Here is a 16,188-nt window from a genome sequence, read left to right as displayed (position 1 = left end):
CATCTGGTCCACATGCTTGAGGAACAGATGACAACTGCCATGAGTTGTAACCCGTGGATAATATCACAAGGGCCAGAAAGCAGTTAACAGTGCCGACTAGTAAGAACTGACTCCTCCACKTGAAGTGAAGTCTCTTTTAGTCTCTCTCTTGCTTCCACATCCTTTTCTTCTACCACGTTAGTTGTCCTTGCTATGTACTGCAGAGGTGGTAGGGTTTTCCTCTCAGAGGAAAAAAACCCACTCTTCCCAAAGCCCTTTCTTAAAGCAACAGCAAGCCCCCCAGAAAGATCCAGGACCTGTATGCATGATTTTGTGTCCAACACGGCTACTGAGCTGGAGCACTTGGCTAAGTGGAGCAACCAGTTAGTTCTCGGAGGGCTATCTAACTGAATCTTGAAATCAGGTCACCAGTCCAATCGCATCCATCACTAATGTGTCATCGCTGCTGCCATCATCACATGATCCAGGTTATAAGAATCAACTGATTATAGTGGTCAAAAACTGTGGGACAGAAACAGTACTATACTTACATGGTAAATCAGTTGGACTGTAATTCATATGTGATTCATCATTAGGCATACATCAGGTTGACAATGCACAGGGATGCCAGAACTCACATCTGCTCTTGCACAAACCCAAAGTCACTCTTACACACTCACGGGCCCGGTACACATTGTAAGATGGACGCCCCAGTGCCACTCTCCAGAGCGTTGTCTGCCAGGCACCTCCTGTTGTTGACGATAATAGTAATGTGCTTATGGTGCTTAGGCGTGACCCAGGGTGTGGTGCATTTGGCTCGGCTGTTTGCATTACATGGCAAAACAAGCAGGTGTGCATACCATCCCTTACAAGGGAGCATCTGAATGACGTCAAAGGGAAGAGGTATAAACCTGGGCTTTGCTTTGGCCTGTGTTGCATAAGCGAGAGAGTGCTCGTGTGATGCATCATTGCTTAAGAAGCATGCGTCGTCTCAATCCCACGCATCCACCCAAGATTAGCCCCAACAAGTGGTCCTGTGTGGCTCAGATGGTAGGGCATGGCGCTTGCAACGCCGGGGTTGTGGGTTCGATTCCYACGGGGGACCAGTACGAAAAAGTATGCACTCACTACTTTAAGTCACTCTGCTAAATTTCTAAAATATAAGTTACATTATTTAGACAATGCATCATGGGGTATAAACCTGAAWACCCCAGTCAGCAGCATTACTGCCACAGACTGGGTGGTATTGCTAATGGCAATTGTGAAATGACACGTGGGAGTCTGCTGTGATTTCCACATGACAAGAGCAGTGTGCATTCACCGCGACATTMGCTCACCTGTCCAGACACGTAAGGYAGCCCGCACTCCCTCCATCTCCAATGTCAGGAGACTTATCTATGGGGAATGTGACACTAACTGCTGGCAGGGCTCTTCCGTGATCGCACTGCTGCAGTAATATTATACCTGACATTGTCACCGCTACAGCGAAGACACGAAGGTGATGTGAGACATTCGGCCACAGATACTCCATTAGAACAGCAAGTGGACCAAGAAAAGCTAAACAAATTCCAAGGCGCTCCTGTACAATTCTGAAAAGACTTTTTGGTGTTGGCATATCTTCAAAGAAAGGGTTCAAAACAAGCCACCAGCACTCTCCCAGAATAGCAAGAGGGATTATTTTAATGGTTAAAAAAATATATATATAAAAAAAACACATCTCAAAAGCTCACCTGTCCAGCTCACCTGCATGCTAGAAACCTACCCACCAATAAATGTTWGACAATAACCAGGTTTCCATCCAACCATATTAACTTGGATGAATTAGCTGACGCATAAATCAACTCCAGAACACTGCAGCCCGCCTGGTTGTCAACCATCCCAAGTCACATGATACTTTTTTGGCCAGTGAAATAGATTATGCGACAATTGCATTGGAAGCGTTTTATGAGTGAATATTGATTTAATAACCATCATGTCGAAGTGAACTTGGAGCCACAAGAGGGTAAGTTGTGTTGTCCTCCCACCATGACGTGGAAAAGCATGAATAGTTTATTAGGCAGATCAAATCAAATTGTATTTGTCACATGTGCCGAATAGACCTTACAGTGAAATGCTTACTTACCAGCCCTTAACCAACAATGAAGATAAGAAAAATACATGTTTAGAAAGTATTTACTAAAATGAACTGAAGTAAAAAAAATAATTTAAAAAAATAAAAAAAAGAGGAAAATAAATAATTAAAGAGCAACATTAAAATAACAGTAGCGAGGCTATATACAGGGGGCATCGGAACAGAGTCAATGTGCAGGGGCATAGGTTAGTTGAGGTAATATGTACATGTAGGTAGAGGTAAAGTTACTATGCACAGACGAAATAGGAGTCATGATGAACTTCACATGGTGGTTTCGTGCACAGTGATGAAATGAATGCAAATTTCAAATAGATCCAGGGTAATATTTGTAGGCTGAAGATATGATGATCGGTGCTTGGCTGACTATTATAAAATAAAATAAATGATCTTATCCATGTCTCATCATACAACATACCCTGTCCACTTTACCAGCGAACTATTGTCTAGAGCAGTGGTCCCCAAYCTTTTACCGWTCCGGGGACCACCAAATCACTGTTAAAAGCTCGAGGACCACAATTTGCAGAGTTACATTTTAAAACAAAATATCTTGCTGGTCAAACTTAGTCAATTATAGCAGTGAATGTAACAAATTAAAGGACTATTATTATTATAAAYAATTAGCATTGTGAAAAGTAATGTAAAATTGCTTATAATACCATTAATACTCCCAACTGTTATTATTTTTGRAAAAAAWATATATACACACATATGTGTGCCAACCTGCAGTACAGGTTGACAACCATTGGTCTAGAGAGCATGCACCAAAAACAGCTTGGGAAAGTTTGCTATTTATCAAATACGTTCTTGTAACAAAAGCATCGGCAGAGTAAAATAAATAAATAATAATATTCGGTACATGAAAACTTAAGCGTAGAAAAAGCTTTTTATGTGCACTACATAACTCCCAGCCTTCTATCCACAACAAGTCAGTTTGATGGAAAACCACCTCTGCTGGGAAAATGCAGATCTTAGAATATTCACATGGAAAATCTGTCGCCAAATGAATGGAAACCTAGCTAAATGTAGATTATTTATATTCTGTCATGCTTTGGAGGTGAGGTACCATCCGTACTGTAACACTTTTACGATACAAATTGCWGGAAGATATATATTTCCAAATTCTAAAATTGGTTTATGAGATTTATTTATGCCTGACAAATGTTGTGGCAGGGCCAAGTGTTTCTGGAGCTGCTAGACGAGTTCCACTGGAGTAGACTGTCAGGCTCTGGGGCACTCGGTCTCAAATCTCCCCCATCGATCCAGAGGTCAGAGAGACTGCTTATAGATGCACTATCCCCAGTCTGATGGACTCCACGCCTTCTCCCCAGAGTGGGAAAATTGCTGCCTGGGTGTCAATTGATCTCCTGAACATATGGCGAGTATACCGATTTGTGTCATGTCATCAAAACATGGTGGATGTGCAAATGTGCAAAGTCTGAGCAAATAAAACACACCTCAGACAGCAGAACGATAATAGTCTGGTCTTATCATAAACTACCTCATTACATGGGATAATGATGGGAAGCCATAAAAACAGCAATCTGGAATTTGACGTATGCCCTGCAATGACAGCAAGGTCCAGATTTTGCCTTGACATGCAGTCAGTTACGCATAATCCTAGGCATACTGTCTACACACAGCAAAGGCTATTGCACATCGGTCTCTTGACGATATCATTTAATTAGTGAGATGAAAATAGTCTGAAAAAGAATACTTAAAGATAAAGGGCATTGGAATTACACGCCAAAGCAGTGATACTTTAAATAGTAGCCTGCAGCCTTATTACCCCCCATAGCCTATCCCAATTTACATAACTTTGCATAATTTAAGTGTCATGATATGATGGCCCACACACGGAAAGCATGGTGGTATGCAAATCATTAAAGTATAAAAAGGTGTTATTTAGTAAAACATTTACATTATGCAGAGTTCTAATTGAGATTTCCGAGTTGTTGGTTTGATGTCGCCTTTTCTAACTATTGGCCCGTGACCTCTTRCCGGTGTTTGTTTACTGAATAAACATCTCTATCTTATTGAGTATCCACGCAMTGAGGGAGGTCCAGCATTGGCTTTGGCAYTGTGTTGTGTACAGTATATAGAACTGAATGTCCAAAGACAAAAATGAAGTGATACTGAAGTAAAAAGTTATTCATGTTGTGAAACAACTCATGAAGTGCAATCTCTAAATCATCTAAAGGCCAATGCATTGTGGAAGAAAATGCAAAGAAATAACAACAGAAAAACGAAGTATGAATACTGCAGTGTTGTCCACTGTGCCAGACAGAACCTTCCGATATAAACACCTGTAAAACACAGTGATGGTGTTCATAGGGCTAGCAGGTGGGCCTCTCGTTAGAATACCAGACACGGTTACTCATAGACTGGAGGTGCCGGGCTACTGTAAACCCAACTGCCTGAGAGAACGCTCTCTGGMTACCTTCCAAATGGCACCCTATTCCCTTTACAAGGAATAGGGTGCCATAGCTATCTGGTCAAAAGTAGTGCACTAAATAGGGAACGGAGTGCCATTGGAGACGCACACTCTCTCCTTCAGAGAGGACTTTCTCACACTCCCACATTCTCGAATGGACATACTGTACCAGGGCGGTCGAAGGGAGTCATTGGAATAAACACTTGTGGGGAAATGACTAAATGTGATGACCCAGAAAAGGCCAGGAAGTAATAGTATCTTGAGTATGCATAACACATCGACAAGTATACTAGTCAGTGTGGCGGAGTATGTACACAAAAAAATGCTGGGGAGACAGCATTTCGAGAACTTGTGTGTTTGAAATGCCTGACTGCATGGCGCCCTCCCACACCTCACCAGCACTGGGTAGTAGCTACCTGAGATTCAGCCTGGAGCTTGCTCCTGTGAAAAACATCRGGCTCCGTTTTAACGACGGGGCAGGGAGCCACGACATCCGCCGTGTCAGCTCTGTGGCATGAGTCACTTGAAACCAAAACTCATACTGTTTGTTATGGGTCGTTGGAGAACACGCGGAAGCCGACAAGCCGTGAGATCCGAAAGATCCCAACGACGCGGGCCGCCTCTGTGCCGCCCTCTCGACGACAAATGTCTCTGAACAAGGAATAAAAATGACTATTATTCAAATGTCTGAGGGAGTTGAATACCAAACACTGACAGGCAGCTCAGATGGGGGGGATGGCTCCCTAGTGCAAGCCAAGGCAAAGAAATAGGCTGAACAGGCCCATGTACTGTTTCCTCAGAGACCCAGCACTTACATTAAGTGTGGGTTATGCAGAAAAAAAAAGCAAGAAAAAAACTGAGATCTCCCAACAGGGGCTGGTGAGCATTGGTCGGTTCTTTCTCCCATTGGTTGTTTCTTTCTGCACCCACTCCCGTCTTCGCCTACTCTGCAACGTATTTATAGTGCGGGGAAGGAGGGAAGGAAAAGTGGTGATGATGCCAGACATCCTCTGGGGCAAAGGAGGAGCAGAGGCAGAGAGAGGCTCATAGTGATTCTTTAACACACTCAATGTGATGTCATGGATTCCCAGTGTTGTGCAAYAGCAGTASTTCGGGGTCAAAATGCTAGGCCAGTGCCTGTCAGTGATCGTCCAATGTTATCGTCCAACTCCGACAGCAATGGTCACAAAGGCAGCCATTTCGAATATGACCCAGCCCAGAGATACTTTTGTGTATATATAGTGTATGTGGACACCCCTTCAAATTAGCAGCTTTGGCTATTTCAGCTACACCCATTGCTGACAGGTGTATAAAATCGAACACACAGCCATGCAATCTCCATAGACAAACATTGGCAGTAGAATGGCCTTACTGAAGAGCTCAGTGACTTTCAACATGGCACTGTCATAGGATGGCACCTTTCCAACAAGTAAGTCTGTCATATTTCTGCCCTGCTAGAGCTGCCCCTGTAAGTGTTGCTATTGTGAAGTGGAAACATCTAGGAACAACAATGGCTCAGCCGCGAAGTGGTAGGCCACACAAGCTCACAGAACGGGACCGCCGATTGCTGAAGAGCGTAAGAATTGTCTGTTCTCGGGTGCAACACTCACTACAGAGTTCCAAACTGGCTCTGGAAGCAACGCCAGCACAATAACTTTTCGTTTCCATGGCCGAGCAGCCACACACAAACCTGAGAATACCATGCACAATGCCAAGCGTTGGCTGGAGTGGTGTGAAGCTCGCCGCCATTGGACTCTGGAGCARTGTAAACGTTCTCTGGAGTGATGAATCACGCTTCACCATCTGGCAGTCYGACGGATGAATCWAGGTTTGGTGGACACCAGGAGAATGCTACCTGCCCCAATGCATAGTGTCGACTGTAAAGTTTGGCGGATGAGGAATAATGGTCTGGGGCTGTTTTTCATGGTTCAGGCTAGGCCTCAGTTCCAGTGAAGGGAAATCTTAGTGCTACAGCATACAATGACATTCTAGACGATTCTGTGCTTCCAACTTTGTGGCAACAGTTTGGGGAAGGCATTTTCCTGTTTCAGTATGACAATGCCCGCATGCCCAAAGTGAGGTCCATACAGAAATGGGTTGTCGAGATCRGTCTAGAAGAACTTGACTGGCCTGCACAGAGCCCTGACCTCAATCCCATCAAACTCCTTTTGGATGAATTGGAACGCCGACTGCAAGTCAGGCCTAATGGCCTAACATCAGTGCCCGACCTCACTAATGCTCTTTTGGTCATGTAGTGTTTCATACAAAAGGTGCTGGACATCCACAAATTAATACAAAACCATACAAAACGTAACATATCATACTAAATATAGTGTCTCAGATTACTTACAGAATAATACGAAATGCTCTGAGACCAGGTTGGTGTGTCACAACACTCCTGCACAAGGACATGGAAACAGGGAGTGGGGTGACCACCGGTGTTCACATACTAGTGACTAACTAACGTTAAAAAACATTTTTAAAGCTCTGTGCCGTCAATGTTGAGCGCTCTGTGGTRGGCATTCCCCACCAACATGTTGTTTTAACGCAGGCACTTCCAGGTCAGCTTGTTGAGTAGGGCCTTAACGAAGGTTCAGAAACATCTCCATCTGCTCAATTACATCTTTCTCCAGTAGATTCCAGAAGGAAAAATMTTTCGTTGCAGAGTGAAACCCTACAGTCACACCCCTTGACTTTTCCCACATTTAGCTGTGTTACAAATTGGGACTAATTTCATTGTTTTTTGTTTTTAACAGTCTGCACAAAATACTGTAATGTCAATGTGAAAGAACATTTAAAAAGATTAATGAACAGTCAGGATTTATTAGTATTTTATTTAAGTATTCTAAGAGCTTTGCACACCTGGATTTTACAATATTTTCCCATTATTATTTTTTAACTCTTGCTCTGTCAAGTTGGTTGCTGATTATTGGTTGTTGATCAAGTCTTGCCATAGATTTTCAAGCTGATTTAAGTCAAAACTGTATCTAGGCCACTCAGGAACATTCAGTGTACATTTGGCATTGTGTTTTAGGTTATTGTCCTGCTGAAAGGTAAATGTCTCTTTCGTTGTCTGTTGGAAAGCAGACAAACAGGTTTGCCTCTAGGATTTTGTGCTTAGCTCGATTGTTTATTTTTATCCAAAAAAAACACCCTAGTCCTTCAGATGATGAGCATACCCATAACATGATGCAGCCAACACCATGCTTGAAAATATGACGAGTGGTACGCAGTGATGTGTTGTGTTTGCCCCAAACATAAAGTTAATGTCTTGCAGTATTACTTTAGTGCTTTATTGCAAACAGGACACATGTTGTGGAATATTTTTTATTCTGCACTGACTTCCTTCTTTTACTTTGTCATTTAGGTTAGTACTGTGCAGTAACTACAATGTTGTTGATCCATTCTCAGTTTTCACCTATCACAACCATTAAACTCTAACTGTTTTAAAGTCACCATTGGCCTCATGGTGAAATCCCTACTCGGTTTCCTTCCTCTCCAGCAACGGAGTTAGGAAGTACACYTGTATCTTTGTAGTGACTGGGTGTATTGATACACCATCCAAAGTGTAATTCATATCTTCCCCTTGCTGAAAGAGATATTTAGTGTCTGCTTTTTTTTCTTTTTTTTTTACCCATCTACCAATAGGTGTTCTTTGTGAGGTATTGGAAAAGCTCCCTGGTCTTTGTGGTTGAATCTGTGCTTGAAATGCAGTACTCAATTGAGGGACCTTACATAGAATTGCAAGTGTGGGGTAAAACCAGAGATTGAATAATCATTCAAAAATTGTTAAGAACTACACTGAACAAAAACATGTAAAAGTGCTGGTCCCATGTTTCATGAGCGGAAAAACACGATCCCAGAAATGTTCCATACAAACTAAAAGCTTATTTCTCTCAAATGTTGTGCACAAATTTGTTTACATTCCTGTTGGTGAGCATTTGGTGCTGAGGAGTCTGTCTGTAATAAAGCCCTTTTGTGGGGGAAAACWAATTCTGATTGGCTAGGCCTGGCTCCCCAGTGGGTGGGCCTATGCTGCGCCCCTGACCAGTCAATCATTTATTTATTTCAAATTACTGATTTCCTTATATTAAACTGTAACTCAGCAAAATCTTTGAAATTGCTGCATGTTGCGTGTACATTTTGTTCAGTACATTATTGCACAAAGAGTGAGTCCATGCAACTTATGGTACTTGTTAAGCAAATGTTTTGTCCTGAATGTATTTAGGCTTGCCATAATACTTATTGACTCAAGACATTTCAGCTTTGAATTTTGTATTAATTATTTTGAAAACAAAATTCCACTTTGACATTGTGGGGTTTTGTGTGTAGATCAGTGGCACACAAACTCAATTTATTCCATTTTAAATTCAGGCTGTAACAACAACATGTGGGAAAGGTCAAGGGGTGTAAATACTTTCTGAAGGCACTGTATATCCGGTCAATTCGATTTTTACATTTGCTCAGCTAAGACTTTAACGGAATGCAGGGTCGCTACTACAATATATAGTAGCACGGCAGCAGAACAAATGCATTAAGATATGAAATTGGTTTCTGCTCATTGCCAGTGGAGCGGTTCTGACACTCATTTGTCACTTGCCAATGAGCTCCCTCTACTACTGATAAGCACTAGAAGTAAATGGGGAAGAAAACTTAAACAAAACCTACTCCGGAATCAGGAGGGTAACTTCGACATCTAGGCCTAGATCTCCTTCGTCCAGGCATAATAAGAAATGAAAGTCTGCTTTGATTGAGGCAGGACATTTTCAAAGTAGATTATGCACAAATGCCACGTCCAGTTACACATCATTCATTTCAAATCTGATCAAGCATTGCCCTTTAAAAATGAAAAAAATATGCCTATTTTAGCTAGCCTAGGCAGCCCATTGTACAGATCTAGTGCCCATGCACTGTCGTCTAGCTTTAATGGCGAGAAGACAGAATTTGGGGGAAAATAAGCATACTTTCTTTATGAAACAATTTTACGCCACYATTTTCAGACAATTCTGGATGTTGCACACCCTTGGCTGAAAACAGTGTACATCCTAAATTTTCCAAAAATCCAAAAAGGTTGGTGGAAAATTGTGTTTCATAAAGAAAGTATGCATATMTACCACATTTATCCMCACCATTAAAGCTAGTTAAGTAGGAAAATGATGTCTTTGCGGCCTGAATAGATGATGCTTCATGTACAATCCGGTCTACGGGGACACGATTGTATTAACGGGAATGCACATCAAGCCTTGATGATTGTGCAGATCTAACGTAGCACCCATGCACTATCGGTTGCCTAGGCTAGCACTTGGCACTGTCCTTTGTTAGCAATGTTCGGAGGCACTCATGTACACTGAACAAAAATATAAAAACGCAACATGTGAAGTGTTGGTCCCTTGTTTCATGAGCTGAAAAACAAGATCCCAGAAATGTTCCATATGCACTAAAAGCTTATTTCTCTAAAATGTTGCTCACTACATCCCTGTTAGTGAGCATTTCTCCTTTGCCAAGATAACAAGTGTGGCATATCAAGAAGCTGATTAAACAGCATGATCATTAAAAAGGTGCACCTTGTGCTGGGGACAACGAAAGGCCAGTCTAAAATGTGCAGTTTTGTCACAACACAATGCCACAGATGTCTCAAGTTGAGGGAGTATGCAATTGGCATGGTGGCTGCAGGAATGTCCACCAGAGCTGTTGCCAGAGAATTGAACATTCATTTCTCTTCCAATGTTGTTTAAGAGAATTTGGCAGTACGTCCGACAGGTCTCACAACAGAGTGGGGTGGGGTTATGGTATTGGCAGGCATAAGCTACAGACAACGAACACAATTGCATTTTATCAATGGTGTGACGAGGCCCATTATTGTGCCATTCATCCACCKCCATCACCTTGWGTTTTAGCATGATAATGCACGGCCCCATTTCGCAAGGATCTGTATACAATTCCTTGAATCTGAAAATGWCCCAGTTCTTCCATAGCCTGCATACTCACCATGTCACCCATTTTGAGAATGTTTGGGATGCTCTGGATCGACGTGTACAACAGCGTGTTCCAGTTCCCACCAATATTCATAAACTTCRCACAGCCACTGAAGAGGAGTGGGACAACATTCCACTGGCCACAATCAACAGCYTGATCAACTCTAAGCAAGGAGATCTTTCGCACTGCATGAGGCAAATGGTGGACACACCAGATACTGACACCCCTACTTTGTTTTTAAGGTATCTGTATTCCCGGTCTTGTGAAATCCATAGATTTGGGCCTAATGAATTTATTTCAATCTACTCCCAAATATATATTTGGGAGCTACAACTCACTCAAGGCCTACACAATATGCTAATAGCCTTACCTCTGATAGATTTAAGATGAGTCATAAGGCACAAAAACCTATGTCACTACCTACTGAGTGCATGAGTCAACTGTGCTGTTCATAAGAATAACTGTTAATTGTTCAACCGACTTAAACTGGACATGCCATTGCACTTCACAGGTGAACTCAGCTTTCAATAACATGAAGTGTGTGTAGGCCTAATGAGTTACTTGTTCAATACACTTGTGCTTGACATTTCGACACAACCAATATTATTGAGAATGGGATGTATATCTTTGGAATGCATCGTGCAATGTTTCTCTGCATTCCAAGACGTAGGTATTCATCGAGGACAGACAGGTCCTTGGGTCTGCCTGACCACATTTGGATAGCGTTCTATCATTTAAAAACAATGGTAGTGAATAATTTGCACACAGTAGGCTACACTTGGAAATTAAAAGTTGTGTACAGTACAATASAGGCAGTGCTCTGCTATAGCAAGGTCCCCCGTTTTGTGTTTTGCCCTASCACTATACAACTGATTMSATTTAACCAAAGCTTGATGTGTTGGTTATTTGAATAAGCTGTGTAGTGTTGTGGTGTGGTAGAAACCAAAACGTGCACACAGGGGGGGYCCAGGGCCGAGTTTGGGAAACCCTGTGCTATAGTGACTAATGTCATCCGACCAAGACTACTCTAGTAGCTACGTAGCTCGAGTAGTTCACGCCACAATAGACCATAGCGCGCGAGTAGGCTTCCTGACACAAATGTCAATCTTCCTAGACCGGACTCAACACCGTAAAACCCCACCAAAAATAAGCGGGACATTTTGACGTGGTTTACCTGCAATTCGGCTCGCTCCACCTCCCATTGCGCTCTATCCACCTCGAAGCGGGCCCATTCGTGTTGCAGAAAGTGCAATATCCCCGGAATGTTGTAATGAGCCCTGGCCGCCTCTCCGTCGCCGTCGCCAGGCTGATGCGGTCCTTTGCCAGCGCCAGGCAAACCCGAGTTGTTGTTGTTAAAGAATACGCCGGGCCCTGCCTGTTCGTCCATGCCCAGGCCAGGTGTGTGGATTCGGTTCGCGCAAACTGGCACGAACGTGCTCAGACGAATGGGTTTTCCTTTAGCCGCCCCTGTGATATGAAAGGAAATAGCTACCTACAGCTCTCTCTACTGGGCAGGCACACTCATGTCTGAGCAGCCAGCTGTCAATTGGTGACGTTCACACTGAGCTCCCACCCACATCCAGAGTTTTCTTTACCCATTGGTCGATTTCAACGATTCACACTGGAATAAGCCAATCGGAAATAAATGCGCGTGGTGTTGACAACTGCCGTATCCTACGCATGATGGAATTTGAAGTTCAAAGAAGATAGAGCTGCATTTTTCACACTAAAATGCGCCTGTTCTCTTTTACTGTCTTTTTCTTTAGTTGTTTGTATCTGAAATTGGAAATGTCATAATGTATGCTACAGAAGTGTATCTGTGGTAGCCATATTTCATATATTATAGCAAATTCCATTAATTTATCTATGCATTCCATAGAGCCATTCATCCAGTTGTTTACATAGCACACTCACACGCCTATCATCCACGACCCCCTGACTAAATTTCATGGCCTGAAATCCAAGAAAATACATTAAACTAAATATTGCCTACACATGATAGGGCGTACTTTAGTGTGAGAATATTATAAGGCCTCTATGTATGATTTGTGTGTAAGATATTTGAATTACCAAATTACCTCTATATAATGTTTACTAATTCAAAATGTATTGTTATTTTCAAGCATATATTAAATGAAACATTACATTCAGGTATTTTATTAGATCTTAAGCATTTGGATTGGTTTTACACACTTCCGAGTCATTAATGCACGGTCAATTCATTAGCCATATGATGCGTGCTGACACAGCCCCATGGTAATCATGTGATACGTCACTGCAACCACACTATTTAATTTCTGTTGGCTGATCAGCTTGGTCAAATCTTATAGCCTAGATCAGACAGCAGGAATTGAAGAGAGGAGTSACTTGCCCACATGATGCCGCCATTTGAGAAACCACAGCAMCCCAAGTCCTTCAAGCAGAGAAAAAGCTTTGGTGATTAATTTTATGTAATGATTTGCATGTGGTAGGCTATGCTTTGCTTTTATAATCTCAACCACGTTTTCCATCCCAAACAGCCACGAGAAAACAGGAGGTCGCGGGGATCCGAACGAAGTTTCCAACTAAAATTCCTGTAAGTTCRCTTATTTCTAAAACATTATTCTACCCTGAAATTCCATTGAATTTGCACCTTCTAAAAGTGACCTTTCCAACCACACACAGGTTATAATTGAAAGGTATCAACGGGAGAAGTAYTTGCCGCCTCTTGATAAAACGAAATTCTTGGTCCCCCAAGAACTTTCCATGACTCAGTTTGTCACCATAATAAGGTTTGTCTCGATGTGTTTTGCTGTGAATGTTTAACTTGTTAAGCGTGGATTATCATGACTGAAATTGACCTAAATCATCATGTGTTAAGTTTTTGGTTGAACTCGTGCGTAATTTCAAACTTGGTATCACCTGATCTGAATCAGCCACGAGTGCCGCGCGACTGTCACTTTTTTTAATGACTCATAATGACTTGCGTTTGTTCATGAGAATTTCTACATTTGAWTACTTGTCAATACTTGCTGCACGTTCTCGTTTCAGAAATCGAATGTCGCTGATGCAGAGTCAAGCKTTCTACCTGCTCATCAATAATAGTGGCCTGGCCAGCATGTCTCTTACCATGGCGCAAGTCTACAAGGACCACAAAGATGACGATGGATTTCTCTACATGACATATGCTTCTCAAGAAATGTTTGGGAATTGTGTTGAAATCCATGAAGAGTTGGTGCCAATTGCTGGAAATGTTTGAGAAGATCTAAATTACAGGATTGGATAATGTGAGGCCTCAGCTTTTGGCAGGCCCAATAACTGAACTTCGTGTATAGATATGAAATGCAATTTATATATGGATATTTAATATTACTATGGAAATGTTTTTGTATTGTTTTTAAGGTAATAAATGTTTCAACCTTTATTGAGGATCATGCTCTGAATTACATGACTTTGGTCGGATTAATTTAAGCGGAAATATGTAACTTTGGGTGACCAATCAAATTCGCAAAGAMAAAGTTGTAGGTTTGTCATTCTCGTTCAAAGCATGTCTAAGCGGTAGATCTGTTCTGTGCGCTATTCCTGAGGTTTTTTTTTGTATGTAAGCCAGCTTCAAACAGCTGAAGTTAAATATTTGGTTCTTAAAGTGATTTCACAGCGGGTTAGATGGTACAYTGAATTCTCTATTTGGTCACAAACTGAAATTGGGCAAATTTAGCACTTCAGTAAACACGACGTTGCGCAGCGATTTCCGCAACAACAAATATTCTTGTCACTCAAATGCTCATTTTTTATATTTTTGAATTGTAGACTTGGACATTGCCTTCAATAGGAACTCTGAGACATCAGTTAAAGGAAGGACCTGTTGACAGGTTGCGCAAATCGACTCCTATACTACCTCAAAGTACTTGTACATATCTGATTGGTCAAAAGACCAGAAGAAAKATCAGAATTAGGTTGCCAGTGTTAACGCATAACTTTTCATATTCAATCCAATATGGGTCCCTTTTTTGCCATATGGGGATCAGACCTCTAAGTACTATTTGAAATCTGTGCTTGACCAAACTTGCTTGGCTTAATGAACCAATAGAGGGTTGTGGTTTTGGGGCTATTCTACCTGCCACTCCAGGCAGGCTAGACAACACRCAGTATTTGAACCAAGGTCTGAAGATTGAAGTGTCAGGACTGCATTCAAAGGGGAACTTCCCAGCTAGGAACAATCCTCCTGAAAGTGGCATTGTTAATCTTAAATCTGTATGGTTTGATTTTGGGTCTTTTAAGGCTGAAGTTCATGAGTTAATAGGCTGCAAGACATACTGGTAAGAGAACCATTCCAACTTCTAGAAAACAATTTTGGTAGTGTATCTTAACCTAGCATATTTGACTGGACTGATGTATTTCAAACAGGAAGACTTGGTGTTAATGTTCATTGTGGCGTGGATCCTGTAGCACCTTCACTGACTCACTGAGGTCCTTTTGAGCTTAAGGGACCACTTTTTGTCAGGAACATGAAATGCCTTGACGTGACTTCCTGGATGTAATCAAGCCAAAGAACAAGTAGACCATGCATCCTAATTTAGTTTTTGTGGTTTTAGTCTTAGGGTTACAAATAGGGGAAAGGGGCYCAATGTAGACTGACTCAGTGACAATAGGGCCATATGGCAATCAAGTATGAGCAATACTACTGAAACACCAAAGTTCCAAATCAATGTGTGGTTAATATGATGCACTGAGGTCCTATTGAGATGTGTAGAATGCATAGAATATTAAAATTGTCAATCTACTTTCTATCATGTGGAATAAAATGAGGAATTCCAGACTAAGCACAAGTCTGTATGCAGTGCTTAAGGCTGCATTTACTTAAGCATCCAAATTTGGATATTTTGTCCTATTGGCAAAAGAGCTGAAATGATTGGTCAAAAGACCAATTTGTGGAAAAAGATCAGAGTTGGGCTGCCTGTGTAATCTCAGCCTAATTGTTGMAACTTGGGACTGGACATGTTCCCTGACAGGGCAGGGAGCTGGGTTAACCCAGAGAAATGTGAATCACTTTCTGAATTCCAAATCAACCCCTAGCCCCTATTTCTAAGTCACTCCTGCAGCTCTAAGAGTATTGAATTGCATTTTTGGGGGGTTAAATAATACATCCATTTGATCCCAGAGTATAGGCCTATCACTTGAAACACATTTCCAAAATGGTCCTCGGGGGATCATAGTGACATAAACAAGTTCATTTTCCTTGTAGAATAACGGTATTCTTTTCCCCAGCTGCTTATTTCAGGTACATTTGTATTACTTTCTGGATATTAGTGAATATTGATTTCAAGCATTGTATGTGGGAATGGATTCACGTACAAGGCATAAAGCTTAAGTTACAAAGTATTACAAGGCATTATCCTAAGCATGGTCAGAAAGAGAGAGCGAGAAATCACCCTGAAAAACTATGCCCCAAAAGTCCATTGGGTGTCCAGAGAAAGAAATAGTATCTCACCACAGCAGATCAGGAACAAAAAAGAGAAAGAACAATGAATCTAAGACCCTTTTCTAAGCATCTGAGTTGTTAGGATCCAAAATCGGAGTTGTTGACCAATAGTATTACTGTAAAGTTAACCTCCAATCCGATATCAGACCTACATGATGTAACCTCTGGACAATGGGGGTCGGAGACGTCAACACAGAGAATGCTGAATTC

The 16,188-nt window shown here is 41.8% G+C and overlaps 2 protein-coding genes across 4 annotated transcripts in view; one reads left to right on the top strand and one right to left on the bottom strand.

Moving 5' to 3' along the window:
• Window positions 1–12,064, bottom strand: part of strn (striatin, calmodulin binding protein) — an 83,462-nt gene extending 71,398 nt beyond the window's left edge. For 2 of the 3 annotated variants that reach the window (XM_023982588.2, XM_023982595.2), the window contains exon 1: window positions 11,692–12,063. In XM_023982588.2, coding sequence (XP_023838356.1) covers window positions 11,692–11,904 — 213 coding nt within the window. In that variant the 5' untranslated portion in view covers window positions 11,905–12,063. Of the gene's footprint in view, window positions 1–11,691 lie in introns of all 3 variants that reach the window. The other variant, XM_070436860.1, reaches the window with a different exon arrangement.
• Window positions 12,065–12,815: 751 nt separating this feature from the next.
• LOC111965194 (microtubule-associated proteins 1A/1B light chain 3C-like) lies at window positions 12,816–13,939 on the top strand. Its single transcript, XM_023989265.2, has 4 exons — window positions 12,816–12,953; window positions 13,037–13,092; window positions 13,182–13,288; window positions 13,548–13,939. Exons 1-4 carry the CDS (start codon window positions 12,893–12,895, stop codon window positions 13,753–13,755), a joined length of 432 nt encoding a protein of 143 aa, XP_023845033.1. The 5' UTR covers window positions 12,816–12,892; the 3' UTR covers window positions 13,756–13,939.
• The last annotated feature ends 2,249 nt before the right edge of the window (window positions 13,940–16,188 follow it).

This window comes from Salvelinus sp. IW2-2015, linkage group LG1 (assembly GCF_002910315.2).
Source record: "Salvelinus sp. IW2-2015 linkage group LG1, ASM291031v2, whole genome shotgun sequence".
Taxonomy (NCBI): domain Eukaryota; kingdom Metazoa; phylum Chordata; class Actinopteri; order Salmoniformes; family Salmonidae; genus Salvelinus; species Salvelinus sp. IW2-2015.
Note: the sequence above shows the minus strand (reverse complement) of the source record. Positions and strands in the feature narration are given on the sequence as shown.